At 51.7% G+C, this 27343-nt stretch overlaps 11 protein-coding genes across 11 annotated transcripts; 5 read left to right on the plus strand and 6 right to left on the minus strand.

The window, feature by feature from the left end:
• Positions 1-337: 337 nt before the first annotated feature.
• BU26DRAFT_503249 (putative sodium/phosphate symporter) lies at positions 338-2256 on the plus strand (the record flags this gene model as incomplete). The annotated part of the gene is made up of 3 exons (XM_033826686.1): positions 338-416; positions 469-1950; positions 2006-2256. The coding sequence occupies 3 exons, from the start codon at positions 338-340 to the stop codon at positions 2254-2256; spliced, it is 1812 nt and encodes a 603-aa protein (XP_033685594.1).
• A 600-nt stretch (positions 2257-2856) lies between these two features.
• On the minus strand, positions 2857-3673 carry BU26DRAFT_603165 (S-adenosyl-L-methionine-dependent methyltransferase; the record flags this gene model as incomplete). Its single annotated transcript, XM_033835403.1, has 3 exons — positions 2857-3382; positions 3437-3593; positions 3642-3673. The coding sequence occupies 3 exons, from the start codon at positions 3671-3673 to the stop codon at positions 2861-2863; spliced, it is 711 nt and encodes a 236-aa protein (XP_033685595.1). The 3' UTR covers positions 2857-2860.
• Positions 3674-4101: 428 nt separating this feature from the next.
• BU26DRAFT_517422 (P-loop containing nucleoside triphosphate hydrolase protein) lies at positions 4102-6371 on the minus strand. Its single transcript, XM_033828574.1, has one exon. The coding sequence runs from the start codon at positions 6271-6273 to the stop codon at positions 4291-4293; it is 1983 nt and encodes a 660-aa protein (XP_033685596.1). The 5' UTR covers positions 6274-6371; the 3' UTR covers positions 4102-4290.
• A 113-nt stretch (positions 6372-6484) lies between these two features.
• Positions 6485-10895, plus strand: BU26DRAFT_266579 (uncharacterized protein). Its single transcript, XM_033821320.1, has one exon. The coding sequence runs from the start codon at positions 6697-6699 to the stop codon at positions 10678-10680; it is 3984 nt and encodes a 1327-aa protein (XP_033685597.1). The 5' UTR covers positions 6485-6696; the 3' UTR covers positions 10681-10895.
• On the minus strand, positions 10852-13018 carry BU26DRAFT_517424 (cytochrome P450). The gene is made up of 8 exons (XM_033828575.1): positions 12819-13018; positions 12680-12753; positions 12103-12635; positions 11639-11992; positions 11480-11590; positions 11265-11425; positions 11095-11208; positions 10852-11044 (listed from the first exon to the last, which is right to left on the minus strand). The coding sequence occupies exons 1-8, from the start codon at positions 12956-12958 to the stop codon at positions 10996-10998; spliced, it is 1536 nt and encodes a 511-aa protein (XP_033685598.1). The 5' UTR covers positions 12959-13018; the 3' UTR covers positions 10852-10995.
• An 836-nt stretch (positions 13019-13854) lies between these two features.
• On the plus strand, positions 13855-14286 carry BU26DRAFT_423882 (uncharacterized protein; the record flags this gene model as incomplete). The annotated part of the gene is made up of 2 exons (XM_033823536.1): positions 13855-14048; positions 14097-14286. Coding segments are annotated over 2 exons (384 nt in total), but the record flags the coding sequence as incomplete, so codon positions are not given.
• A 267-nt stretch (positions 14287-14553) lies between these two features.
• On the minus strand, positions 14554-17339 carry BU26DRAFT_591478 (geranylgeranyl diphosphate synthase; the record flags this gene model as incomplete). The annotated part of the gene is made up of 2 exons (XM_033834800.1): positions 14554-15441; positions 17232-17339. The coding sequence occupies 2 exons, from the start codon at positions 17337-17339 to the stop codon at positions 14554-14556; spliced, it is 996 nt and encodes a 331-aa protein (XP_033685600.1).
• A 1594-nt stretch (positions 17340-18933) lies between these two features.
• BU26DRAFT_591479 (cytochrome P450) lies at positions 18934-20687 on the plus strand (the record flags this gene model as incomplete). The annotated part of the gene is made up of 4 exons (XM_033834801.1): positions 18934-19353; positions 19460-19978; positions 20030-20464; positions 20517-20687. The coding sequence occupies 4 exons, from the start codon at positions 18934-18936 to the stop codon at positions 20685-20687; spliced, it is 1545 nt and encodes a 514-aa protein (XP_033685601.1).
• Positions 20688-21317: 630 nt separating this feature from the next.
• Positions 21318-23138, minus strand: BU26DRAFT_453451 (putative efflux pump antibiotic resistance protein; the record flags this gene model as incomplete). Its single annotated transcript, XM_033824834.1, has 1 exon — positions 21318-23138. Exon 1 carries the CDS (start codon positions 23006-23008, stop codon positions 21320-21322), a length of 1689 nt encoding a protein of 562 aa, XP_033685602.1. The 5' UTR covers positions 23009-23138.
• A 487-nt stretch (positions 23139-23625) lies between these two features.
• On the plus strand, positions 23626-25136 carry BU26DRAFT_517425 (uncharacterized protein). The gene has a single exon (XM_033828576.1). The coding sequence runs from the start codon at positions 23682-23684 to the stop codon at positions 24909-24911; it is 1230 nt and encodes a 409-aa protein (XP_033685603.1). The 5' UTR covers positions 23626-23681; the 3' UTR covers positions 24912-25136.
• A 739-nt stretch (positions 25137-25875) lies between these two features.
• BU26DRAFT_591484 (uncharacterized protein) lies at positions 25876-27069 on the minus strand (the record flags this gene model as incomplete). Its single annotated transcript, XM_033834802.1, has 3 exons — positions 25876-26279; positions 26315-26896; positions 26947-27069. The coding sequence occupies 3 exons, from the start codon at positions 27067-27069 to the stop codon at positions 25986-25988; spliced, it is 999 nt and encodes a 332-aa protein (XP_033685604.1). The 3' UTR covers positions 25876-25985.
• Between the last annotated feature and the right edge of the window lie 274 nt (positions 27070-27343).

Genomic DNA, 27343 nt, shown 5'->3' on the forward strand with positions numbered 1-27343 from the left:
AAGATGTATCGCAAGAGGAATGATGGCTTCGAAGAACGAATCTAGAAAATGCCTCTAGCTGACATCGAGATTATCGGTTCCACTGAGGAGTGGATGGAATGTCGCTGGTACGCCTATGTGCGGTTCTGGAATCCTCATTGGTCTGATGCTCAGCCTTCTATGCAGCTGTCGCAGCAGAACGAGCAGTTTCTAGAGTATAAACACTTCTTAGAGGACCCGTTTTCTGCTTTCCTTCCTCCATCAGCTTGCTTCGGCATCTAGTTGCACAGCGGCCCCTTTTCTGTCTTTCTCATCCATCTATCTCTTGACTCTCCTTCACTGAGCGGAAGCCGTCAAGATGGTGCTCTCAGATTACACCTACGTCTTCGTCATCGGCACATTCTTTGCGATGCTCGATGCCTATAACAACGGTGCAAGTAAGTAGAGAACTTCGTCCTCTTCGAAGACTGCAAATGCTAAATGCTTCAGACGATGTCGCCAATGCATGGGCCACCAGCGTCTCCTCGAGATCCATCTCATACAGACAGGCCATGGTATTCGGCACCATATTCGAAATGCTAGGAGCCATAACCGTCGGCGCACGAACGGCAGATACAATCAAGAACGGCATCATTCCCAACTCGGCATTTAAGGGCGATGCCAACGTACAGATGCTTGCTTTCACCTGTGCCCTGGCAGGTGCTTCGACTTGGGTCATGTGGTGCACTCGCCACTCAGCTCATGTCTCCTCGACCTATTCCTTGATATCTTCCGTGGCCGGCGTAGGGGTCGCTACCGTGGGAGCCTCTAAGGTGCAATGGGGATGGAATAACGGCAAAGGTCTCGGTGCTATCTTCGCAGGCTTGGGCATGGCTCCCGCCATCTCAGGCGGCTTTGCAGCGACCATCTTCATGCTCATCAAGGTCATCGTGCATATGCGCAAGAACTCTGTCCCGTGGGCTATCTATACTGCGCCGTTCTTCTTTCTCATCGCGGGAACCATCTGCACGCTCTCGATCGTCTACAAGGGCTCGCCCAACCTCGGTCTGAACAAGAAGCCGTCCTGGTACGTGGCGTCCGTTACCATGGGTACTGGCGCCGGCGTCTGCCTCCTCTCGGCTCTCTTCTTCGTCCCGTTCGTCTACGCGAAGGTCATTCAAAAGGACCACAGCGTCAAATGGTACCACTTTCTCCAAGGCCCCCTGCTCTTCAAGCGCCCCGCCCCTGCCGAAGCCGACCGTGCAAACGTACCCAACTACGCTGTCGTCCAAGAGGATGACCAGCCAGAAATTGAGACGCGGTCGCCATCCTTCAGCGACTCCGACGACAACAACACTAAAGGCGCCGATGCTATCGTATCCGCCGATAGTGAGAAAGGCGCCGTTGTCACCGAGACCAAGCAACTCACCTATAAGGAGCTTGTAGCCCAGGGCGAGGAGCGCTTCCACGCGAGGCTCAGGGCCAAGCGTGGGCCCCTTGGCTGGGCTATGCGCTTGTTGCACGAGAATCCCATGGCGGCCGGCGAGATCTACGAATGGCACAACATGAAGATTCTCTGCAAGCGTATTCCCGCCATGATTGTTGTGGGTGCTCTTTATGGCCTGCACTACGATATTCATGCGGCACAGACTGGTATCGCTGGTACGCCGGAAGGTGCTCGCATGCAGCGCGTGTATGCGGCTGCGGAGAAGTATCCCAACGAAGTTGAGCATACGTACTCGTTTGTTCAGATTCTTACTGCTTGCACTGCGTCTTTCGCCCATGGTGCTAACGACATCGGTAACTCTGTTGGTCCCTGGGCTGTCATTTACTCCGCGTGGCACACCGGCAACGCGGCGGCGTCGAAAGCTCCAGTCCCCGTCTGGCAGCTTGCCGTTCTGTCTGCCACCATCTCCCTTGGTCTGATCACCTACGGCTATAACATCATGAAGGTTATGGGCAACAAGATCACTTACCACTCTCCCAGCCGAGGTTCGTAATCTCCTCTCATCCCCTCTACTCACACCGAATGCTAACCGCTGATTAGGCTGCTCGATGGAAATGGGCGCCGCCATCACCGTCCTGCTTTTTTCGCAGTACTCCCTCCCCGTCTCGACATCTATGTGCATCACTGGCGCCACCGTCGGCGTCGGCCTGTGCAACGGCACCTTCAAGGCTGTTAACTTCCAGCGTGTAGGTCTGCTTATGCTGTCTTGGGTCATGACGATCCCTGTTGCGGGGACTATTGGCGGTGTGCTAATGGGCATTATCCTTAATGCGCCGCACTTTAAGTCGTAGCTGTGCGGCCGGGGTGGCCGGTCTAGTTGGTTGGTTCCTTGCGGATGGTGATACCCTCTTTGGGGTTGTGGTGGGCCGGCGTGTAATTGGCAACTATAGTGATTTCGCTTGCTTGAGTCATGGTTATGGTTTGCAACGTCGTTGGTAGACTGGACATCCTACTTATGCATCAACACGAGTCGAAAGTACTACCATCTTCCATTTCATCCGTTCTTCGAAACTGGTCACGCGATGTTTATCGCGCTTCTCCCGCCTAGCCTTCGATACAGCCTTCCGTGCAGCGAGTCCCACTTCAGCTGCATGCAGCTGTAAGTCGCTCGATTTACTGGATCATATCGCCTTCAGCTGAGCCTGGATTGTCGGAGTCTTCTCCGCCTTCGCAGTATCTCTCTCCGAGGGTCTCTAGCCGAAACACGTGGGCTGTCTTCGAAGTACGTTTGGTCAGTTTACCGCCAAGATGAGGGCGGAGCGCGAAGCTTTCTTGGCTTTGGGAGGGCATAGATGTGTAGCGTAAGTTAAGTGTGCTGTTTTTGAGAGGCATATGCAGCTAAACAGACTTTGAATTCTTGCGAATGATCGGAGAATGAAAGAACTTAGGACCCGTTCAACTGCGCGGCTTCACTGCCTGCGCTAGGAAACACTCAATCTTCAGCACCTCTAGGCTCGGCAGCTCGACCTCATATTTCTCCGGGAGCACTTCCATCTTATACTCCGTCAAGCCCGCCTTTTCCATAACCTCCTTCAGGCCCTCCTCGGTGAAACCCTTCGGTCTCTTAGCAGCTTCCACCTTCCCCTCTCCGCCATCTGCATCCTTTCTGGAATCGGAATCGAACAGGTCGCAGATTAGAAGCACACCTCCTGGTCTCAAGCGCGCTGCGAGAGCGTGGACCGCAGAGGGGACAGAGGGAAAGTGGTGCAGTGCTGCGCCGACGGTGATGAGATCAAATTCGTGGTATTCTGGTGATGATAGGGAGGCCGGCTCTGGAGGTTCAACCAGCAGATTCCCCACCAGCGCGTTCACTTTCCCCGTCGATATTCCATAGGTTCCGATGTTTGATCTGTACCGATCTAGCATCGTATCTGAGATGTCGATTGCGGCGATGGAGGATACGTGCGGGCCGTAGATCTACGCTCCTTCAGTGGTTGCACCAGAAAGAGGAGAAAGGAGATAAGGGTTTACCCGCGACAGGAAACCCGGACCGCAGGCGTAGTCTAGCATTTTGACTTGTTTCGCCCAGTCCAGTCCGACAAATGCGAGACGGTCGCGTAGGGCTTGGGCTTGGAGGTCGCGACTTTTTTTGTTTATCGGACGGTTATCGAACCAGTCCGCCATTGCTCTTTGGAGAGTAAGTATGGTGTAGGGGGTAGGAAAGGTAGATACGTACCCGACATCTTGAGGGTTGGGAGTGGTGGCCATTGTGTGGGCCTTGTTCCGAGACGATGGAGCAGCACGTTTCGAATCTGCGCTCTCGGGAAAGGAGTGGAATTATATATTATACGGCTGTAATGTGCTCATGGTCACGCCGGAGAGTATCTTGCGACTCAACAACCATCTCAAATTCACGCGTCTCCCGTCGGAGACATTCTGGGTGGTACGGACCTGCTCGGAGACATATCGTACGCCATCACGGTGCTATGTACTGCAACAGTAGGAACAAGCGGGCATGATGAGGTATACGCATGAGTTCTTCAGATTTCCCTGTCCTCGATGAAAGATGTTGAGCCGCAGGTTAGTGAATCCAGCCAACGGCGGGCATTCCGGATTGGGAAAGGGGAGTGAACCGTTCTTGAGGACGGCCTAAAAGGCCGGAGAGAGGCAGAAGTAAGCCTCAGGCCGTAAAATGTGCCAAGTCTTCATATTTTCGTAATAAACAGAGCGTCTCTAATCATCAAGTGAACGAGTGAGATGGTTTTAGCGCCCGCGCAGGTTGCGATCGCTGAGAGCAAGCTAGTCAAAAGCGGTCTAGCCCGAAAGCTTGGGCGTCCCCCATTATAAACCTGTCCTCTCCCTCACATCCCCTCTCTGTTCTAACCTCATCCTTCCAACTCCTCTGGCTCCTCGCACATCGTGCCCAACATCGATCCTCGCCTCGCAATCGGCCCAGTGGACGTCCTCTTTGCATCTTTGATCATTTTCCTCAATCCCATCTCGAATTCCTTCCGGACATTCAGGACCTGCTCAATATGCTTCAGATGAAGCCTGCCGCCTTCGAACCTCGCAAGAGTCTGTGCCGTGTTGATAGTGTTCGAGATCTCTCTTCCGTTGAGATTGGTGCGGATGAAGACGTCGATCGCTTCCTCCACCTCGGCCTCCAATTCGCCCCCGGTTGCTGTTTTCAGGCTCTTGGTCCACAGCATGCGACGCATTTCGAGCTCAGGTGGATTGTACCCTAGAGCGAGGTGGATGCGACTCTTCATGGCTTCATCGAACACGTGAATCCTGTTCGTTGTCAGGAAGACAATACCGCTAAAGTACTCCAGGTGTCGGAGGAAGACGGCGACTAGTCCGTTGCGCTCGGATGAATCTGCGACGTCGTCTCTTCGCTGCTCCAAGAACACATCTGCTTCGTCCAGCAAGACGCAGGCTCTCCATATCGTCGCGTACTGCAGGACCGTGACCAGCCGACGTTCGAAATACCAGGCAAAGTTCTCTTTATTCAGTTCCGCCAAGCTTGTGCTGAACAGCGCTCGGCCAGTGATTTCGGCGCAGCATTCAGCAGTCAAAGTCTTGCCCGTACCTGGCGAACCGTGCAGGAGAACTACCAGTCCTTTGCCCTTCTGCTTGGTCTGGTCGCGCGGATTCTCTGGGAAGTCGTGGCTCGAGACCATCGCCTGCAATAAGGATTTCTGCTCTTCCTTCATAACTAAAGCATCCATACAGCCCTTGTTCCACTGTACATCACGAATGTACTCGAGGTAAAAACGGCACCACTCCTTGATTGCCAATGAGAAGCCGTACACGAATGGCGGACAAAGGATCTTGTCAACGTCCTCTTGAGATGCCGGGATGGCAACCCGCGTCAGATTTTTATCCTCCTGGAACGTCTTGCGGTCGACCATGATCCTTCCCGTCTCTTTATACGTAATCCAAACCGGATCGAAAAGCGCCATGTCCGGGTCCCAGAAGCTGTATGGGGGCTCTTTGATGTGCTCAGCGAGACCATCATACTGACGAACGCAGGTTTCCGTCAAAGCCAGAAAGCGGTCACCCCGCTCGGTGAGGCGCCTCTCCAGACTTTCCCCCTCGTTGTAATATTTTCGCGGATATACGAGCAAATCCTTGATGTTGGCTGGATTCTCTGAAGCGAAGAATTGCTTTTGATGGATCTTGGTAATGAGGGTCGCCTCCCCAACGTGTCTCCCGTCGAAATCGGTGTGCGTACAATGGACTTCGATCCATTTACCTTGTCTTGTATTCTCTTCGTATGCCGTCTTCACACACTTAAGCAACCATGGATGGTCATGTTCAAACTTGATCTGGATGTCCCCCGGCCGATATAAGGTCCACGCCCGGGAGAAATCGATCTGGCCTTTCTTGATCTGGGTTTCCACTCTCTTCTTCTCGGGCCCCATCGTTATCTCCATGAAGTCGAACAGGAGGTTCATATGCATCCGCGCTACGTCGTCCTCCACGGCCTCCTTGTAAGCGTCCAGCTCGTGCCAGAAATGGAATAGCATTTGGAACGGACTTTCCATGTCGAACGGCTCGGAGAAGTCGGCTGCTACCGTTGGATATGATCCGATAACCTCTCTGAAGGCCTCCAAGATGTGCTCAGAGTTGATCGTCGCGATTTCTTTATCAAGAAGGTTCTTCTCGGTAAAGATCTGGTTAACGACGACCGCGTACGGTTTGTCGAATCCATGACCGCGGGGAAGCTTCAAGCTGTCGACCACGACATCTTCTGCATTCCCGCTTCGATCGAATCGCTGCTGCCGAACGCGCAGCTCACATGTCTTTCCCACCTCCTCGTTACTGGTCTCCGACTTGTCCGTATTAACCTTGTCTTTCTCGGTCATGGTGTGCGATTTGGCAGGATGTCCACATCAAAGACACAGGCTGGTTTATCAGGACCCCCTCCAGCCTGCACTTCAGCTTTCAGCCTTGCGCAGGCGGTGAAGCTCCGACGCACATAAGCAAAAAGAAATCTTTAGGTGCAGGGGTCTGCTTCCAGCCTCCTGAGTGGGGCTGAAATGGACCCCAAACTTGCCCTTTCGGGTATGGTCAGGCGATACGGCATGCACTCAAAAGCCCACTTTCTCCTTCCGACATGCTCCAAGCGCGGGGTCGAGTCTGTTATCCAGTCGTTTGGCCATGAGTAATCGCACCCCAATCCCTTTGCCTCGTTGCCTTCTTCGCAGATTTAGGACGGCATTTGAAGGTGGAGTGAACCAACACACTCACCCAAGGCTGGCAACCTACGTCCGCACCCAAAGCCAGCGATGGCGACCACCGGTACGAATACTTTCGCCCTGTCTCTCGAAGCGTTCATTTCCGGCGTCAAGCGCGATGAAGACATCCGCAGCCCGTTTTACAAAGAGGTCCTTTCGCAGCTCCTTTCAAGCCCCTCCGACAGCAACTCGCATGACCACAGTAGCCGGAGCTCGGAGCAGCTTGCACTTTACGTCAAGGAACTAGACAAGAAGCAGAAGCGCAGCAGCTATACCAGACGTATCTCTGAGAGGTTGGATCCGCTATTAACAGGCCTCTCTCAGTACACGCAAGCCTGCGATGTCATGATCCAGGCCGGGCCCGCAGCATCTGCAGTGCTATACGGGGGGGCTCGCATTGTTCTCATGCTGGCTGAAAAGTTCCGAAAATGCTTCGAAGATGTTCTGTCAATGATGGAAAGCGTTGGCGATCTGTTGAAATGCTACCACGTCTTCGCCAAAGCATATGAAGCATCCGCAGACATGCAACGGCTTCTTGTCGAGACCTACAAGAACATCGTGTCATTCTGGCAGAAAGCAGCGGCGCTTTTCAGTCGTAAGGCGTACAAAACATTACTCACTGGCATCGTCAAACCGTTGGATGCTGAGTGGCAACGATGTCGCCAAACCTTGGAGGCGGATGCGAAGAAAGTCCAAATGCTAGCACAGGCAACTGAGGCGGACCTGGGCAGGGAGAGGGACCTTGCAAAATCGACGAGTCAGCAATCGAAGCTGCGAAGCCACATCGTAGACTGGATCAAAGCAGGTCAGGAGGAGGATAGGCTCGACGTCCGGCAAGATATCCGGACACACCTCGAAATCCGTCACGATGAAAGCTGCGAGTGGTTGTTTCAACATCCGACTATGGAAAAGTGGCTGGCAATGAAGAAGTCGACATCGCTCTGGTACAACGCAGCTCCCGGGGCCGGGAAGACGATCTTATCGTCAACACTCGTCCGGAAGCTACAGGAAAAAGGTTACCGGACGGCAACTTTCTTCTGTTCTTTCAACGATTTTGTGCGGAAGAAAGCCATCAATGTTCTCCGATCTATTGCTCTCCAGATACTCACCCATTCTGATTCCATCCCCGAACGAGTACAGCGACTCTACGAGGAAGATCTGAAGAATCATTGCTCCAAATTGAACGATCCAAAGACTGCGTCCGAAATCATAGAGGCACTTCTGAAACAGCAAAGCCGCATCCATATCATCATCGACGGGCTCGACGAGTGCGAAGATAGGGGACTTCTTCTGCTGTCGTTTTGTCATCTCCTTCACGCGAAGACGTACGGCATCGCAAAATTCTTCTTTGCTAGTCGACCAGACTCCGATATCCGCACAATGATGCGAAAGCATAATGTCACGGAACTCGAAGCCTCCGGCGAGGGCCTCACAGAGGACATCAGAAGATATGTTACCGATCGTATCGATCATGAATGCGACAGCTGCGTTGAATACTGGACAAGCCATGCACAAGGCAATTTCTTGTGGGTGCGCCACATGATGGACATCCTAGACGGGGAGGGTGCCACCTGTGAAGAAGAAATTGAAGAAGAGCTAGACAAATTTCCGAAAGGTCTAACTGGCGCTTACACGCGGAGCTTGTCACGATTGTTGATGCGCCCCGAACGCCACCAGCAGCTTGCGCGCTCGATCTTCACGATGCTCGTTGGAGCTGCCCAGCCGCTTCATTTGAGCGAGCTCACTCATGCTCTTGCTGCTTTGAAAGGCATCCCGGACTTCTCTCCGAGAAGCTTACCGAAACCTGAGCTCATAGAAGAGCTGTGTTCTAATCTTGTCTTGTTCGATCGAACTATGAAGGGCACTGAAGATGATCCGTTACTAAAGGTCGCTCATAAGTCGGTGCAGGACTTTTTCGTACAAGATCCTGATGTCTTGCAACTGCCAGACGAGCGCCTGCGCCAGTACTTCGTGTCGCCAGCGAAAGCAAACCTCGAGTTAGGACTATCAGCCCTTTCGTACCTTAGCTATGAGAGGTACCATGCAACCCTAGACGTCTCGACCGTTATTACAGCGAACGACCATTCCTTCCTTCGACACGCTGCAACATTTTGGCACGGGTACCTCAGCAATGCGGAACGTTCAGAGGAGCTCTACAAGAAGATCATCGATTTCACGAAGACGAAGGCATTCTGGGCTTGTGTGGCTGTGCAGACTCGGGTCGTGCCCTATCTTTTCGCGACGTATACGAAAGATGGCGGACGTTATCTTGGCGGCTATCATCTCACTGCTACGGCGCCTAAGCTTAAAACGCAGTGTGTGGATGATGTGTGCTTCGCAATTCCACTTCCTGAGTGGCTGGATACAGATGTGTATGGCTCAGAGGGGGCGCGCATCTTCAAGGCATTCCACAACTTCGTGACTGAGTGGCATCCGCTACTCAACTCGCACCCTGCAGCAGTGGCTCAGTGCGCTATGGATGATGAATGGGACGGAATTCTTCCTGGAAGGGCGCCGTGGCGAGATGAGCGTGTAAAAATGCACAAGATTTCGCAGGGCACCTCGCCCGACGCCCTGGTGGATATACAGCTCGACGCCGGCTCTCTCAAAGCCCTCACCCTCGCCCACAGAAGCTCTTCCAGCCGATACCACATTAAGTGGTCAACACTACCAACGGCCAATGGAAGTTCTTCGTCCGACCCTCCAAGAACTGCTACTCAGCTAATCTGCGCACCTGTAGCGGGGCATTCGTATTTCTTCGGCGGCATACCGGATATTGACCAAGGGTATTGGCTCGTGGATACGGCTCGACTGTCGACCAGTTACTATTCGAGCGCGGACGAAGGTGTTGACGCTAGCCACGCAGACACCTATACCTCGGAACGAACAATCGGGCTTTGGCAGGGCGTCTGCAAAGTTACCACGGCTCCTCATGATCACTCGCCGACGTCGCACCGCGCAATTGCTATCCATTGCATGCGGGACTTACCGAGCCACAGTGACACGATGTCGACCCAGTCAAGCCAAGAATCGGGGTACGGTTCCATGAGTTCTTCTGACATAGAGTCTGATTCGGACGCGGACGACGACTCGCCTGACACTGGCGACTCACTCTCGCAGCACTGCATGTTCATAGTGAGAAGTGGTGGTGCACCAATTTGGCACTTCTGGAAGTCCAAAATCGATATGGATGCTGTATGCGCATTCCATCCTACCGAAGCGACTGCGGTGTGGAGCCCATCTCCGCACCAGCTCTGCATAATGGACATTGCATCTGGCAACGTGCAATCTACGATCTTACCCGAGCCTGTAGACACTCAGGTCTCTACTACCTGCGCTATGCGCAAGGAGTTCAAGTTTTCGGAATCCGGCAAAACGCTATACTATCTGCTCTACACCGCCGCACACTCGGACACTGGCTTCAAGCAGACACTTTCGCTCTCATCATTTCTGTTTTGCAGTTCTGGAGACCCAGAGTGCGTCTTAGAGCGGACACATGCTACGGTATCCGTCGCTTATGAGAGTGCTGGAGCGATGCAGCATCCGCTGATCCTGACGTACTGGGACTCTAACTACGTCTACGTCGCTTTGCCCCCGCTATCCTGCAACACAAAGCTCCTTCGCATGCATCTCCCGAAAGCCGAGTCTCCTTCCGTGCCTCCCGCATCCAACATACAGACTCTGCGCGACCCCGTTTACTTCCCCTACTCAACGCCCTACCGTAGCCCGCAACTCAAGCTCCTTCCCAACAACACCGGCAAAGAAATGCTCATCCTCGCACTCGATGCAGAATACTGCTCCACCGCCGAAGCCGAAATGACGACACCGCCAGTCGTGATGACTTGGGATATCCCATCGGAAGAAGGCTGGCGACCTTGGGATGAAAACCTCGATGCGAAGGAGAAAGGCGCCAAGGCTAACGGGGAAACATATGAGCTGCTGAGGGGCAGTTTCGTGGATAGGGAGAGGAGATTTGAGGTCCCTGTGAGGAGCGGGTTGGACTGGAGGAGGAAGGCGTTTTTGAGCTGTCACTGAGACGACTTGTGAGATATTGGCTTCTTTGACTGACTTCTGGAAATTGCTATTTTGTCAGGATATACGTTGATCAATGTATTTTCATTAATTAAATTATGGCCAAACGTGGAAGACCTGCGAACGACATATCTTCTCCCTAGGCATGGCTCGAGTGACGTAGCTAATGCATTCATGGTACAAATATATAGCGGCATGGATAGTGAAGGATTTTGTTAAGTAACTTGTATTACCTCATTGCTGCTTCACGCCGTTGCCATAGTTCTCAAACTGCTCCCATCATCCCGACCGTTACAAACGGAGTACCCAATTGCGTCCTCATTCCACTCGCCTCCGAAGGGCCACGTGGAGGTTCCGACCGACGAAGCTATGGTATCTGTCAGTAGAAGCAACCTAGTGCTTTTGGCATACACTTACTATGTGAATAGAAGATCAATCCATTTCATATCGTCATCAGTCGTATTGTGAATCTCCACATGGAACTTTCTGAAAAGATTTGCCAGCAAGGTGTACATCTCGCAGAACGCAAGGCTGCGATTCATTAAATCAGCGCCTTTCTTCCAATTGCACGGAGAAAAATGCCATACTCTTTGCCGAGACATTGTCTCGTGCCACGGTAGAAGCTCGCCATGTATTTGTCGAGATGTGCAGAGTCTCCTTCGAGCCAGCGTTCGGGGATAAATTTACTTGGTTCGGACCAAACTCTCTGGTGCTTGTTGAGAAGGTAAGCTGACGTATTGATGACGGTCTAAAGACGAGGTTAGTAGTTAGAGTGCGAGAAGGTGGAACGGGCATGGCTTACCTTGGGCGGAAGCTTATGGCCATAAAGCGTCCAGCCATCTTGGGGCACAATCCGAGGAGCTTTCCCAGGTAGTGGGCTACTGTACCTCAATATCTCCTTTATGACTGCTGTCTACCGATGTGTCAGCTCGTTTTGGAGCGGGAGCCGCAGTCCTCTTACCAGATACGGCAGCTTCTTGATCCTCTCGTATGTAATGTCGTCGTGTACACTGGGGAACGCTTGTTGGAGCTCTTGAGCGAGTTTTTCGTGTATTTCGGAGTGCTTGAGGATCTGATAGGTGCCAGAGATCATGGCATCGGATGTAGTATCGTTGCCGGCTGACAGCAGCATGATAACTTCTTCTGCCAGCTGGCTGGCATCAAGCGTGCTGTGGTCCTTCGCCGACTCGGGGTCGACTAGCAGGTCAATGGCGATGGACCTGTCGAAGTCGGTCTTCTTGTTCGCTCCATTTTGGGCGTGGAGGGTTGGCGCATCGCGGTCTTGAAGGTAGTTGTCCATGAGCCCAATGCATTTCTTAAGTTTTTATTAGCCTGTCTTCCTTACACTGAGTTAGGTTTTACGTGGGAAGCTACGTCATATAGAGCCGGCCTTCCTTGCATTGCTGGGACACCATAATCGCTTACCTTCTTAAACTCCATGATGGGTATGGGGAAAAGTTTCTCCGACACCCACTCAGGTAAAGAGAGTGAAAAGGCAGTGAGATTGGGGAACGCAGTGGCAGTCCAGCCCATTTCGAATGTGGAATGGAGATACTCGATGAATTGGTTGCGAAATTCAGGATCGTCAATACATCCGAGTCCCTTTCCAAAGACGATTGTAGAGACGACGTCCATGGTAAATGCTTTTGTTGCTCTGAACATGTTGACAGGTTCAGAGCGAGCAGCGAATTCGTCGAAACGCTCAAGTAGTCGGTCGACCTTGGCTCTTACCATGGGAGCGATCTCCTGCACGCGTAGAGGAGAGAAAGCAGGTGTGAGGACCTGCCGTCGAATCCGATGACGAATGGGGTCTGTCTCTCCGATCGAGGTGCCCGGAAAGGTGATGTAGTCGTAGAAGCCTGGATCTTTGGTGAATTGCGAACCGACCTTGGTGATCTCAAGGAACATGTCGGGATCGTTGATATGGAGTTCATTGGGAGCAATGCGGATCACGGGCCCTCCGAAGTCAGTAAGTAGGATCACAACTCGTCTGGATATTCACCTAAACGTTCGTGGAGTCGCTCGATCTCAAACACCAACTGTCCCTTCTGATAGAAGTTCCAATACCATTCATACCTACAGCAGGGGCGATTAGGAATACAGACGAGACCTATTGAGCAACTCTCATGAACGACACGTACCATGGCTTCGAAATGGCCGCAAGAAGTGGACCCGGATAGCGTGATAGCGGATGGAAGAAAAGTCTATATGCAGCTCGTAGGATCCAAAAAAAGAGGTATGTTCCAAGCAAGGTAATGGTTAACCTCAAGGCGGTCTTCATCGTGGCTGAGTATACAGGAGCGAAAGTGCTGCTGCGATTATCCACAGTCATGCAGTGGAAGTCGGCTCGTCTAGAAGGAAAGCTTCTGAGGTTGTTGTTGTCGGGAGACGGTTGAGGCTTCGCCGCACTGGCGCAGTTCCCAGCCCCCACGCTGTGTCTGGTTCTTTTCCTGCTTCCCCGAACTTTGATTAAGCCTCGTGAACCCCGCCCCGTTACCTCGTTTGCCTCGTCCCGTCAGCTGAGGTTGGGCTTTCGACATCATCTATTTTCATCACAGCTATGTTAGTGGAATGAAACGTCGAAGGCCAATTGCGTCTCGACCAACATCTGTATGGGGCGTAGAGTGTAGTGACTGGAGCCATTGCGATGTTAATTGAGAATTAGTCTTTTTTTCGCGGTAACCGATGTGCCCTTTTTTTGACCCGATTACTGGTAAAGCCATCAGCTAGTACGTAGCCCGGATCATCACAATCATCGTGCCTTCACATGTGCAAACATTTTCCACAATGCAGCCCTTTTTACTCAGTACATTGGCTCTTTTTGTTATCTTCCCCGCCTCGTTGGGTTTTGTCAGCTTTGCTGAGAGACGACTTGATCAACTATCAAAGAGCTCGGCGTGTTCTCGGATCGCCATACCAAATGCCGCCACGATCGTAACCTTAGTGCACTGTATACTGAGCTGCGAGAAGCACATTGATAGGCTGATGTAAACGGCTCCAGCAGCCAATGGAAAGGCTAACTCAATACATAGGTCACAAACAGCATGGAAATATCCTGCATGCATTTTCACTCCTACTTCCGTCGACGAACTCCGATCTGCTCTTTCCCTTTTGATTGCCTCCAACCAAACGTTCACCATTCGGGGTGCAGGACACTCGCCCCTACCCTCTTAGGCAAATTTAGACGGGGGAGTGCTCCTTTCTACCAAGAGGATCAACGCTATCGTGTATGACGAAGGGTCCCAAACCGTCCGAGTCGGACTTGGAAATACCTGGGGAGACTTATATGGATATCTCGAGAGTCTCAATCGGATCACTCCCGGCGGTAGATCTCTCACCGTTGGCCTGGCAACTATCATGGGAGGTACACAGTGCTCTTGGTCTTGCTATGGTAGTATTCGAGCACTGACAAAGCGTAGGTGGTTTGTCCCAATTATCGAATTTACCCAGGTAAATGGTTTTGTGGCAGACAGAGTTCTCGGGTTCGAGCTTATAGATGCTAGCAGCAACTTGGTATTTGCGAACGCTACAAAGAACGAGGATTTGTTCTTTGCTCTTAAAGCAGGAGCCACAACCTTTGGTGTGTTACTGAAACCCCCTGACTCGTAGACACAACCTAAAATCCAGTTTTACAATGAAAGATTAAAAATGCTGCGATGACGGATTGCTAGCTTAGATTTGTTATGCGGCCGAAAACTCTTATTTAATGCTACCGGTATACTGCTTGTATATGGACAAGCGGACGGAAACGCTCTTTCTCTCGGAGACCACCGTGCCTTGGTTTGGATGATTTACTGGACGAATATTGACAAGTAATTGGGCCTCAATAAAGTAAAGAAACGCAGTGGTATCATGAATGTAATGATAAAAAGACGATTACAATCCATCAGCCAGCCTGTCAAGCACCATATGTAGCCCCTTCGTCTCCAGGACGCCTCCCGTTGCGGCTCCGACATCATCAACCAAAGTCCTTGCACGGCAAATATGCGTCAAGATGAGGTCTCTCGTATGCTTCAGACTGCCCGTGCTCTCTATGTAGTCCAACGCCACCTTCTTCACCCCATCACTGGTACTTCTGAGCTTCAGTATTTGGAAGAGGTGCGGATTTGCCTTATTGGACTGGATGCTATGTATCACTGGGTACGAGAACTTTCCCTCAGTGAGATCCTCGCAGGATCCCTTTTGATCGCGATATTCGCTCGATACCAGATTCTGATAGTCATCGCGGATCTGGAACAAGATGCCGAGGCTTTCCACGAGGGGAATGCAGCCTTCGAGGACCGGCCTGGCGGACTCGGCTTGCATGAGCCGAACAGCAAGGCGAAAGAGGCCGCCGGTTTTCTTGCTGGCCATGTCGAAGTACTCCGCTTCTGTGGGGCACTGGAGCATGTCGCGCCAGTAGAGATCCATGCCTTGGCCGAGATGCAGTTGTAGGAGTTCTTCGGTGAAGATGTTTAGAACCCGAGGATTCCTAAAACTTTGGAGTTCTTTCAGTGCCGCAAAATACATGTAGTTGGCACTGTTGATCGTTTGTGGTGTTCCGTAAATCGTGTGTGCAGCTGGGTTCCCTCGACGAAGCGGGGAGTCATCTTGTATATCGTCGACCAGTAGTGAGGCCGTGTGAAGGATACCGATAGCTGTCGTGATGTGTTCAAGGGCCGGAGGTGGTACTGCAAACCAAGCATTAAAGGCTTTGATGAGTTTCTCTCTTATGCCCTTGCTTGGCGAGGCGGCCACATAGTCGAAAGGCAGTCTGACGATGGTCTCGTAGTGGTTAGTCTGAGATTCGAAGGGCTCCACGATTGGTGCTGTGCCGTTTACATGCGTCGTTGTCGACAGCGTGTAGGTCGTGCCATTCTCTTGTGGGCCATCGGGAGCTTGATTGCGCCTTGGAGATTTCGAGATCGGCCTAGCTGACTGTACCGCAAAGGCTTCATTAGGCCGATGAAGCACCTGTTGTGGTCCGGGCTCCCATAACGAAGGCATTCGGAAAGTTTCGCGGGTTTCTGATGCGACACTCATGAAGTCCGGTTGCTGAAGTGGGACTTCGAATCCTTGAAATATGGCCAGTGGATAAAAGTTTGAGTACAGGCACCCGTTGTGTTACCTATCCTAGGGTAGCACAAGGTACTCCAATTGGCGTTCTGTCGTAATATGCGATGTTTCTGGAACGTGAAGAGGCTGGGCTCGACTTAGATCCGACATCCAAAGTCAGTGAGTAGATGCAGTAGAACCTTGATAATTTCTCTGGCACTTCGAACCAGGTCATTGTTCTTGCTTCGAAGCTAAGTCCTGCGAATGAGTCACATGCTTCGCAGCTTCTCCACTAGTACTAGCTGGGGAAGCTTAGTGACCAATTCGGGTTATATCCCGATTGCTGAGGTAAGATTCCCAAACCATTCAGTTTATGAATCGAGGTGTACTCTAACGTCTCATTCAGGGTTGTGGTCGGAGTTACTACTTCGGGAAAGCCCTTAATTTTGACAAGCTAAGTTTCGGGTCGAGCGCATAGTCGTTGAGAGCATTGTGAACAAGATGTACGCATTTACTAAAGGCACTTCGTTAGAGTCGATGGTTTTTAACACACTAATACTTATTTTGCTTTTCGTTCGTCTGGGATATTCCCAAGCAAGAATATGGCTACCACAATCACAACCACAAGCGAAACTGTCTCGGTGCTAAAAAGCTCTAAAATCACCTCGCCCCCATTGACTTCTCTTTTCGCCTGCAACAAGCACGAGAAATTTCGCGAATGTGTCGCGTACGCAAATGCCAGCTATGCCGAGTCGCTCGAGCCGGTTGCCATCATTGAAAGCAGCACACCGCACAGCCAACTCCCGATGTTGGGCTCATGCACAGCAGTACTGTACCCTCGAGGGGACTTTCACCGTCTACCGGTAACAATTGATGGCTATATGGCTTTCCTGTTTTTGGACGATCTCATCGACAACTCGACAGACATGACATACATATCGGAGATCGTGGACAGGTTCATGGCCACTTCTGGAGGGATACCGACCGATGACGCAAGATTTTTCTTGCTGGCCAGGTTCATGACGGATAAGCGCTGGGATCCAACGAACCTGGCTGAGACCATAGCTGAAGCTCAACGCTTCATGGATGGCGCATTGGCTCTGCGGGCGATCGAAATCGAAGAACGTATCATCACTGTCGAAGAATACCTCAACATCCGAGTTCCCAATACGGCAATGGGCTTCATGTTCCGCGTTATCGGTTTCGCGCAGGCAGAGTTGACGGCGGATTTCAACCGTTTGATGGCCGAAGAGCCTGACTTGTGGGACCGGGTGGAACAGCCTTCGGGGAAGTCTGTTGGGATTGCACTGGATCTCTACAAACTCAATGGGTCGCATGCGGAGATCTGCGAGTACACCAACGTGGTCAAGATTTGGCAGCGCGAGTCACCTGTTCCTATCGATCTTAGCGACGCTATCCAATTTATGGTGGATGAGTTCTACAGATATGAGAAAGAGATGGCTGATGCGGTGGATGAGCTCGCAGGCTTCAGCCCAGGCCTTGCTCAAGCAGTGCGGGACGTGCATGGTGGCACTCTTAAATGGATGACCGGCGAGCGTGGTGGAAGATATTCGAAGATCTGATGGTATGTTGAGATTCCGGATCTCTAGAGCAGGAAGGCGGCACATGTATTGGTGGCGCATGGCCTTCCTTTGAAAACAGCGTCGCGTATAGATGAATGAAACTTCCCATCTGCACTTGACTTGACTTGACTTGAACTCATTGAATTGACCTGGCTCTGAGAGCTATGCAATTATTCCACAATTCTTCCTGCAGGGCAGATGAAGGAAAACCACGCGAAGTGATGAAAAACCTCCCTCTTTTTGCCTATGGTCTTCAAACTGAAACTGCATTTGAAAAGGAAGTGGGCCGCTACCCCTCATCAATGTTGATCCTGCATGTCCTTTCCCAATGGAGAAGGATCCTTGTCCAGCAATGAAAATTCTGCAGCGTTGAAGGCGAAAGTTGTGAGAGAAGCAGGATTCGAACCTACGCTTGCTGCGGCGACGGCGAACCGTCGAGCAAGCCCCAGGTGTAGCCGCCAACCATCTACACCATTCTCCCTTCCCATCTGCACGTGTCAAATATGCACCATGTGCTCTTCGGCAAGCTCGATTGCAATCATGTCTTGCACAGAGCTGTCCAGCACCACTTGATGCGGGAAGGCAATCGCGAGATCTTGGCAAGTGATCCACACATCGGTAATAGCGGGCACTGAGATAGATCAATCGGGGCCCAAAGTATCCACTGTGATCACGTTCCATACCTAGGTACCATCCTGCGGATGGACGCCTACACTCCCTAAAGAAGTATGACTGCCTAGCGCGTGAGGGGTTTTGCTCTTGTAAAAGAGTCTAATCACTCCAGCCACGATAGGTAGTGGCACTTGTTTGCAGGGTATACGCTTCGTAGACACCTGCGCAATCTCACCTTGAGATCGTCAGCATTTGAAGAGCGTGGGGCTAGCCTCTGTTTCTCCGTCTTGAGTTTTGCCGGATCTTTACCCTGGTCGTTTTAGCCCTACTTACCTAGGTTCTCTTTTGCGCACAGAAACACGGTGCTAGACTACGCCGCAAGATGGGGAGGATCAGAAAGGGCTGCTAGCAATTGGGGCGGACCTGCCAGCAATTTTCATTCAACCCTTGCATGTGTAGCTGAGGGTGATGCTGCCAAATCAGCGCGAAATGGTGTTACAGCTGTATGCCAAGGGTGAAGCCGCATTCGCTAGCGACTGTATGGTCCCTCGTCCGATAACAGAACTCGGAGTTACGCTAAAGGGAAGTGGGGGCCAAGAAACTTTAATCCCATTATTAGGACGAAAACGGTGCGTTCTTTTCGTGCATAGTACTCGAAGCAGCCAGCACGAGTGGTGCAGACTTGCCTATTCAAGGAAATAGAACATGCACCTATTAAAGCAACATCCACGCTAAGCCTCGCGAGATTCTAGACCTACGTTTAGGGAAAGCGCCTAGTTAGAGCCTGAGGGACTGATTACCACAATGAACCGGCTCAAACTTTCTAGGCTAGTCAGTCGGACCTCGCCTCTTGTGGAAGTATTAGGCCACGCACATGTGCACGACAATGTTCTCTTTCCTACCATCGTAGTCTTGAACTCGTATGAGACTTTGATCTTCTCGAATCCATCGACTCCATTGTTCTTTGAACTCGTTTCCATTTATTCGATACTCTCAGATTTCATCTCGCTGATACGGTGACATCAATATGGCTATAAGGGACGTCTTGCAAGAGCACCTAGATACAATCTCAACTGTTGACCTGGCAATCTTCCTTCTTTCCACGGTTCTTATTTGGCTGGCCATACGAAAGGCTCACCATGCTACTCGCGGGCCACTCAGTGCCTTCCCCGGCCCTCGCTTGTGTGCTTGGACGGATCTACCGCAAGGATACTGGAAAGTTACAGGCAGAGAGCATGAGATCATGGCCGACATTCACTCAAAATATGGGCCGGTGGTCCGAATAGGTCCAAGGCACCTCTCGTACATCGGAACGGCGACGATATGGCCAGAGATCTACGGCGAGAAGGTGGGCTACGCGAAATGCCTCCCAAAGGACAAGCGGCTCTACGACCTGATAGAAGACTGCTTTGGTTGGAAAGATTCTCTGGCAGCTGCGCCAGACGACGTGGGTAAGTAAATATCATCGTCGATTGTTTTCGTTCGCTAACACGTCTGCTAGTAAGATTGTGACCTCGCGCTCCCTTTCAGTCCAAAATGCTCATTGAATACAGCACAAGGTGATCCGCAAGCTTGTGGTCTCGAGTTTCAGCCCTCGCATGAACGTTCACTTTGAGCCACGTTACAAAGGATGGATGAAAAAGATGGTCGAGCAACTCGTGCCGATAGCCGAACGAGCAGAAATCATGGATCTGGGTAAGGCATTCCAATGTGTCGCAGTCGACTTGCAGACCGATCTGGTTCTTAGCGTGGATGCGGGGTCGCTCAAAACTCTTGACTACCCACCCACTAAAGTTGTTGTGAACGGGTCATTGCAGGGAGTCGCGGTCGCTCATGCCTTACGTCTCTTTTCACCTACTATTGGCAGAGCGGTCCAGAAGACCATCGTAAACATTCCTCACGTCAGGAAGTTGCTCGATAACTTTGCTGTTACGCTCTCCAAGCGTATTGACGCCCGATTGGCCGATCCACCTCCTACGAATGATGTCTTGACGGAAGTCTTGAGGAAGACCGAACTGTCCCCCGTGCCCATACCAAAGGATCAATTCTACTCCACTACAAAGATTCTGACGGTAAGTCTCGTTCAAAGACAAGGTCCAGGCCATTGCTGATGTATGGTGCAGGTCGCGGGTCCCGAGGCCATGACTTCTGCAATGAACACTATTGGCTACCACCTGTTCCGCGAGCCGGAGACATTCAAAACTCTGGTCAATCAAATACGCACCCGCTTCAAGACACAAGATGACCTGAGCGTAAAAGCCTTGTCTGAGATGGACCTATTGACGGCTGTCATCAAGGAAGGCCATCGCCTATACCCGCTTCCACCGGGTATCCTTCCCCGCTGTACGCCGAAAGAAGGCGCATGGGTCCAAGGAGTCTGGATCCCACCAAACACCAGTCTTGGAGTTCACCAATGGGCTACCTATCGGTCCGATACCAACTTTCACGACGCCAATGGTTATCACCCTGAGCGATGGATGGGGCATCCCAAATTCAAGAACGATCGACTCGATTGCGTGCAAATATTCTCAGTAGGCGCAAGAAGATGCCCTGCAGAGGTGAGCCAAACCAACAGGGTTCTTGAGCTTCGGTGATACTGACCCGCTCCAGATATTCTCATGGTATGTCATTCGTCTTGTCTTCGCATCTCTCCTGCTCAATTTCGATATTGAGCTGGCAGATGAGGCGTCCGAGTGGCCTCAGCAAAAGTCATACTGGATCTGGAGGACCAGGCCGTTGATGTGCAGGATTCGCCCGGCAAAGAAGACTGTTGCGGCTTGAAAGGCCCAGGCGGCATTGCTATGAATTAGCGGGCTGGCAGTGATCTTGCATTGGGCTTCGTTAGGGAGAGATGGCGGAACCTAGTGCGTACATATCGATGAGTCGATTCCATAGATTGGACTGAGTCATATGTAGCTTTGAACGGTTGACTTTCGTTGATTGCATAAGATGCTTTTCACATGTTGGTGACCACCTAGGCACCCTATTTAGAAATGGGGGACTCGCACAACTTCAAGTGCGAGAGGATCCTGCAGGTGCGAGCGTAGTTCCTTTTTTCAGCACATATTAATCATAGTTGATTGGTATGTTTTGGAACCGGGCTGTTTCGACGAAGGTGTATAGCCGCTTTTGATGTAAGGTAGCAATGCTTCGCAGTCTACTGCAGCATGCGCCACCAATGATCCTAGAGTGGAGCTGTACGACTATCTGATCGCGTTGAACCAGAGTTGACTATTTTGTTGAGGGCAGCGTTCCTGCACGTGCCTCCCCATATAAATGAACCGATCGGAAAGAACGCAGACATAGAATCATGTACACTAAGAGAACATTGTCAACAGTTTGCAACGTATTCGCCATCTATCTGACTCGCTAGTCTACCGATATGAGCCCGAGAATATCGCACGACGTCCTCCTCACGCTGCCGAATTCTCCGTTGGTTCCTCAACTTCTGCGACTTCTTCGTTTTTTCTCTCCCTTTTCAAATTCCTGTTATCGAATATCAGAATTGCAAAAGCAAGCAGCAACCCAACAGCTCCACAGGTGATGGCGAGATAATATCCGGCTCTCAAGCCGTCAAGGTATATCTCAAGGATCGCATGCAGCTCTTCTCCGGAAAACACTCTTCGTAGCTCTGTCGCCCCGGTGTTGATCAGCTTGGCTGTGTCAACTTGTGGAAGGTTTTCCTTCGCTTCTTCGATGATCCTGTTGGTGAAGAGCGACTGCGCAATGGCGATGAAGACGGCTCCGGTCGCTGTCTGAACATAGAGCATGATAGCAGAGACATTAGACATGTCGGCCTTTTCGACGATCCCCTGAGAGACGACTATTGGAGTCTGGAGAACCATGCCACTCCCTATGCCGATAATCACCTGGTATCCGATCCATGCGCTGCTAGGGCTGCCAATGTCAAGCTTTAGCATGAGGCCAGCACCTATCGTTATCAATGTCGATCCGAGCAATAGGAGTCCAGCATAGTGACCAGTACCACCGACAATGAACCCAGAAGTGATGCTGAAGAGTGCGACTCCGATGATGAAGGGGATGTTCCGCACTCCAGACTCGGCAGGAGAGATTCCGTCAACTGACTGAAAGTAGACCGGGAGGTAGTAAAGGACGATAAAGAAGCTGGCAGCGCTAAACACCACGAAGCTGGACATTAGGGCCAGTGTTTTTGTCTTGATCAATCGAGGAACCAGGAGAGAGCGCTCGCCCATCCACCACTCGTTGACTACAAAGAGGCCGAGAAGAAGAGCGAATGCAACTAGGCTTCCAATGACACTTCCGTCGCTCCAAGGCTTTGCGACTCCACCCCATTGAAGCGCAAGTGTGAGGCAAGACAGAGCCGCCACGGAAAGTAACATGCCATTGAAATCCAGGGCGAGGATTTTCTGGGGCAATGGGGCAGGCGAAGGTGTAGCAGCGTCCGGTGTCTTGAACAGGAAAGCGATGATAAGTATGCTCAGCCCACCGATTGGGAGGTTGATGTAGAAACACCATCGCCACGAGACGTAGTCTGTGAAGGCACCACCTAGCAGAGGTCCGATGACTGCTGCGCTGCCGTAGGTAGCTCCCAGCACGCCGGCCATGCGTGCTACCTTCTCAGGAGGAAGTGAAAAGGCTAGAATGGTCCATGCCCCCGAGGTGATTCCGGCTCCCCCCGCACCTGCAATGGCGCGACCTGCAATGAGGACGTTGCTGCTTTTCGTGACTCCAGAGATAAGATTGCCCAGCTCGAAGACAACGTTGGCCAGCAGGAAGGTCGATTTTAGAGGGAAGTATTTGTAACCTTTGCCCCAGACAACCTGGAAAGACGAAAGGGTAATGTAGAAGGAGGCGCCGTACCAGCCGATTTGGTCCAAAGATCCGAATTCATCGGTGATGCGTGGGATGGCGGTGGCAACGATCGTGGAGTCGAGAGATGTGAGAAAGACCGAGAGAATGATGGCCAATAAGACGGGGAAGAGCTTTGCTCGCGCGAGCCGCTTTGAATTCTGTCCAGTTGGTGACTGAGCTGGCTGAGCGGGCTGACCAGAGCTATGCGATGCCCGGAGCTGCAACGTCTCTGGAGATTCTTTCTGTTCGAACGACGTACGAGATTCCATGGTATCGGCAATGACAAGATGGGTGAGTGGACGAGGGACGCGACAATTCGACTGTTTCCGCGATTGAGAACGCAACAAGGCTGATCAAGCGTGACAATACAAGGCTGTCCTCCGGCTAAATAGGCCTTCGTCTGCATGCGTACCTCTATGGCGAATGCCGACAAGCAGTTGACGGTGCAGATTGCCAAAATGGCACAAATTGTCAAGCCAGCACAGATCATCCATGCGGGGTCCTTGGAGTCTGTGAGAATGACCCTGCGCTTTGCGGAGATACGCCGCTTCCTGCGAGCATCATGTTGGCCGAGATCCGTGGCTTGCATGGTGTCTTAGGTGTGCTTACGGCGGCGGTTGTGCAGATCAGATGCGGGAGCTAATTGCTTTGGGATAGTGTCCGCAAGGCGTGGCCGCCCGCGTTTTGCGGAGATACGCCGCTTCCTGCGATTCGTGGCTTGCATGGTGTCTCGGGTGTGGTGCAGGTCAGATGCGGGAGCTAAATTGTTTTGGGATAGCGCCGCACGTGCCCGCGTGGAATGCCCGATTTAGCCGCTTCGGGATAGCGTCCGCAAGTCAAGGCAGCCCTCGCGCGCTCTCCGAATCCTTCGACACTTTCAGCGTCTCACCATCCTCCTTCATTCACCTCTTCCCAACGTATTGTTCCGCCAACTACACTCCCATGTCCGCCATTGCCACTGGCAGGTCCTGCAGTCGGTGCCATGAAGCCAAACGAAAGTGCGATCAGATGTCACCATCATGCCGTCTCTGCAGGAGAAAAGGACTAGCATGCGTGTATCCATCTCGCAGGCCATCGAGCTTCGTACCAATCGAAACAATCGATCCTTATAGCCTTCCTCCTAGTACCAATTCACCTGACCTCCAGACGATGAGCAATGAGCTCTCCTTCGCCGGAATCTCCCCTGAGCTCGCTCTGGATTTTGCAAATCCAACAGACCTACCTCTCACCAACGATGCGCGTGCTTCTTGGTTTACAGCACCCGAAGCCTTCATGGTTGATCACTCGCCTATGCCTTTACCACCAAACTTCAAGATCCAAGATCTGAAAGAGTTTGTGCGGCTTATCGAGAGCTGGCTGACGATCTGGGTAACCACCGGGAGCAACGCTTTCATCCATGCTCATCTGTATGGCAACAGCCTTCCATCATGTCTGCAGATTGCCTTTGCTACGTATTCGGCCTATATCAACAGGACACCCACCGCGAGCGAGATTATTCTTCGTACCGTCAACGATCAAGCGACGGCCTTGGTATCCGAATTGGACCAAATCCACGGCTCGAAAGACCTCGTGAAAGATCTCGCCTATATTCACGCCTTATTCGCATATCAAATGATAGGCCTGTTTGATGGTGATATACGTTCGCGCCACCTTGCAGAGAGCCGCGCCCCGGTTCTAGCAGAACTGCTTGATCGCACCCTCAAGAATGCCAGCGCGACGCTGAAACAAGAGATGTCGATGGACGGGCCTACCTTCTCTCTCGCTCATTTGCTTGCACCTGCTGAGCTATTGTGGCGATCATGGATCATTTCTGAGAGCTTGAGGCGAACGTGGCTCGTAATCCAAGGCATCAGTGCCTCATATGACGGCCTTAAACAAGGATGGGCACCATGCAATGGCGATGTCATGTTCACTACTCGCGAAGGGCTGTGGTCAGCGGACTCAGCGTCGGTGTGGGCCAAGATGTCTATAGACCAAGATGTGCGGTTTGTCGGACGCACTCACGCGGAGTGTCTTTTCATGGTCGCACCAGAAGAGACTGATGAGTTCGCAAAGTTCATGCTGGAGAATATCTTTGGGAAAGAGAGGTCTTCGAATTGGTTGTCCGGGACACGGTGTGTGGACACTGCGACTACGTTCGAGCCTCTTAGTTCCAGACACCTCCAGGCTTAGCATCGAGGTAGTTAAGAAGGTGTCTTTTCCTTGATGGTTCGCGTTATTGTCATCATGTACTCTACCTAAGGCCCTGGGTTATCGGTTCGCTAATGAACCAAGCTCGAGGCTACCAGGGAATTCTCGATGTGTGCGTATGGCATTGGAGCACGATGCGACCCTTGCAAGATCGAGGAAAGAGATTCCTCCCTATGAGGTCCTCCCCCAGCTGCCGTCGTGAGGCATGCATCGCAGCAGGCTGATCGATCTACCGTATCGAGTCCCAGATATAGTTCACGTGTCGAATGACCATGTGGGCCATGTCAGCAACCCTAATGCCAAGTCGTAGGGGTAAGCGCTATCAAGGGCCATATCCACAGAGCCACACGACGACTGCACCATGTCTATCCCTGGGCCGTGTCTGTTGACGTGCCAAGAGTCGGTCCTGGTTGGTATGACGCGCCTCGCAGGATTTTTTGCCGCTGGTGAGTACCTGGTACAGGCATCAATGTGCGAATTTCGCTAACAAACCGAAGATAAAGAGATCTTGGCATTCTCTGCGCTCATGCCGTGGGTGTCTTCTGGGGGTCACGTCAGCCCTTACTCGTGGTACAGATTCTCTGCAGGTGAGTCGCCTAGATGGGTCACTTGGCGCCATGCTAGCAACAAGTGTTATGCGACACGTAGCAATAATGGGCTTGATCTGGAGCACCATGTTTGAATCACCAATTCTTTTGAAACAGATCTAAGTCTAAAGGATGTTCTATGATCTACCATGGCTACTGCCTGTTCATCCTACAGATGACCTTCCCACAATAGAAGGGCCGATATTATGCGCATCAAAGAAGACCCTGTAGGCCCACTTGAAGCAATCCTAAGCGCTTTTGCCCTTTTTCTAACTGGTCCAGCTGCGGCTGCAAATCCTGAGCCAGACACACCTGATGGATCTCAGTGATAACGGTTCTCAGAGCACCCACTATCGGTAGGAGAAGTGGGCTATACATCCTACCAAACTCTTCCGCGGTGTCGACGCCATATTGGTTCCAGACCGAAGCCTCAGCTCTGATGTTATGGTCGCTTAGGAGCTTGAGTGCGTTATCGACGGCATCCAATAGAGCATTGATGTTGATCACCATCAAAACCAAGAATGGTGAGCATTCTATGCACATGCTGCACCTGGCCAGCTTCGCCAGAGAGCGCGCACTGCTCTTCGCGTTTGCGAGGGATCGCAGGAGGTCCTCCACAGTCACTTGGGTTTTCGGGCCAGCCATTAAGACCTCTAGAACGCGTAGAGCATTTGCTGTGCATTGATGATCCGTAAGGGCAGATTGACTGCTGCTGGATGGCTTCTTCGATCGAGTTTGGATAGACGGTGATGACTGTGCGTGACTGATATTTTGAAAGAATAGAGCAGACGAACACACGCTTTGCTGTGCACCCAGCACGGTTTGCTGACCCATTTCGATGCTCCTGTCGGTCGGGCTTGCATCCAGCGACCGCGTATCCGATGAAAGTATTCCTGGCATGGAAAGGATTTCGTCAACGTCGAAGTCCAAGTTCATCGCCAATCCATCAGTAGCATCTTGCTGTATGTGGCCTTGGCCACTCAAGCTAAAGCTGTGATCGTGACCGCCGTTGAGCATGCTCCAGCTAGACATGGCATCCATCGGAAAGAGTTCGGGGCTTGCTCTTGGGGAAGGTGGTATTTGCATTGCCTCGATCTGCCATGAATTATCGTTAAAGTTGATCATCTCGTTCGCGGTTGTTATTGCCGAATCGTCAGGGCACGTCGATGGTGTCATAGACTGGGAGTGCGTGCGAGCCCTAGGAAGAGACCTTTTGCTTTCGGTCGATCTTTGGACCCCCGGATCTGTCGTGCTAGAGGACTTTCGTTTGCCAGTTGTGGCCAGTGAATTTTGTCTTGATCGTAGCCTTCCCGGATAGGTACATTGCCATCCGTTGGCCAAACACCGATCGCACCCACTCCTCTCTCCAGTACATCTGAGCTGCCGAGGTCAGTCTAAGGCACCCTTCGTGGGAGATACCGTTTAAGTACCTTTTTCTCTCTGCACCTACGGCATGCGTCGGATTGTGCGCCTTTGGGAACTGGTGGATCGGTGGTTTCTCTCACTGCGTCCAACGAGTCTTTATCCTGATTATGGCGAAAGGTTACAAACATCCCGCATCCAGGCGACCTTGTGATTCTTGAAAATATTGTGAAGGAAGAAAGGTGGGGTTGGAGCGTGTGTCAAACACGCACGCAATGAGCATATATTACGCTAGACGCAGTGAAAGGATAAACAGGTCTACTGGCGTTTAATAACGAAGTGTCGTATAGGAAGAAATCAGCCAAAGTTATATCCACGTACGAATTCATAGGCGAGAAGTGTGGATAGTTAAGGCGTGACATTAACACATCTCTACAAATCTTTCGTACAGCATTGATCATGCTA

This window comes from Trematosphaeria pertusa, assembly GCF_010094035.1.
Source record: "Trematosphaeria pertusa strain CBS 122368 unplaced genomic scaffold BU26scaffold_5, whole genome shotgun sequence".
Lineage (NCBI taxonomy): Eukaryota > Fungi > Ascomycota > Dothideomycetes > Pleosporales > Trematosphaeriaceae > Trematosphaeria > Trematosphaeria pertusa.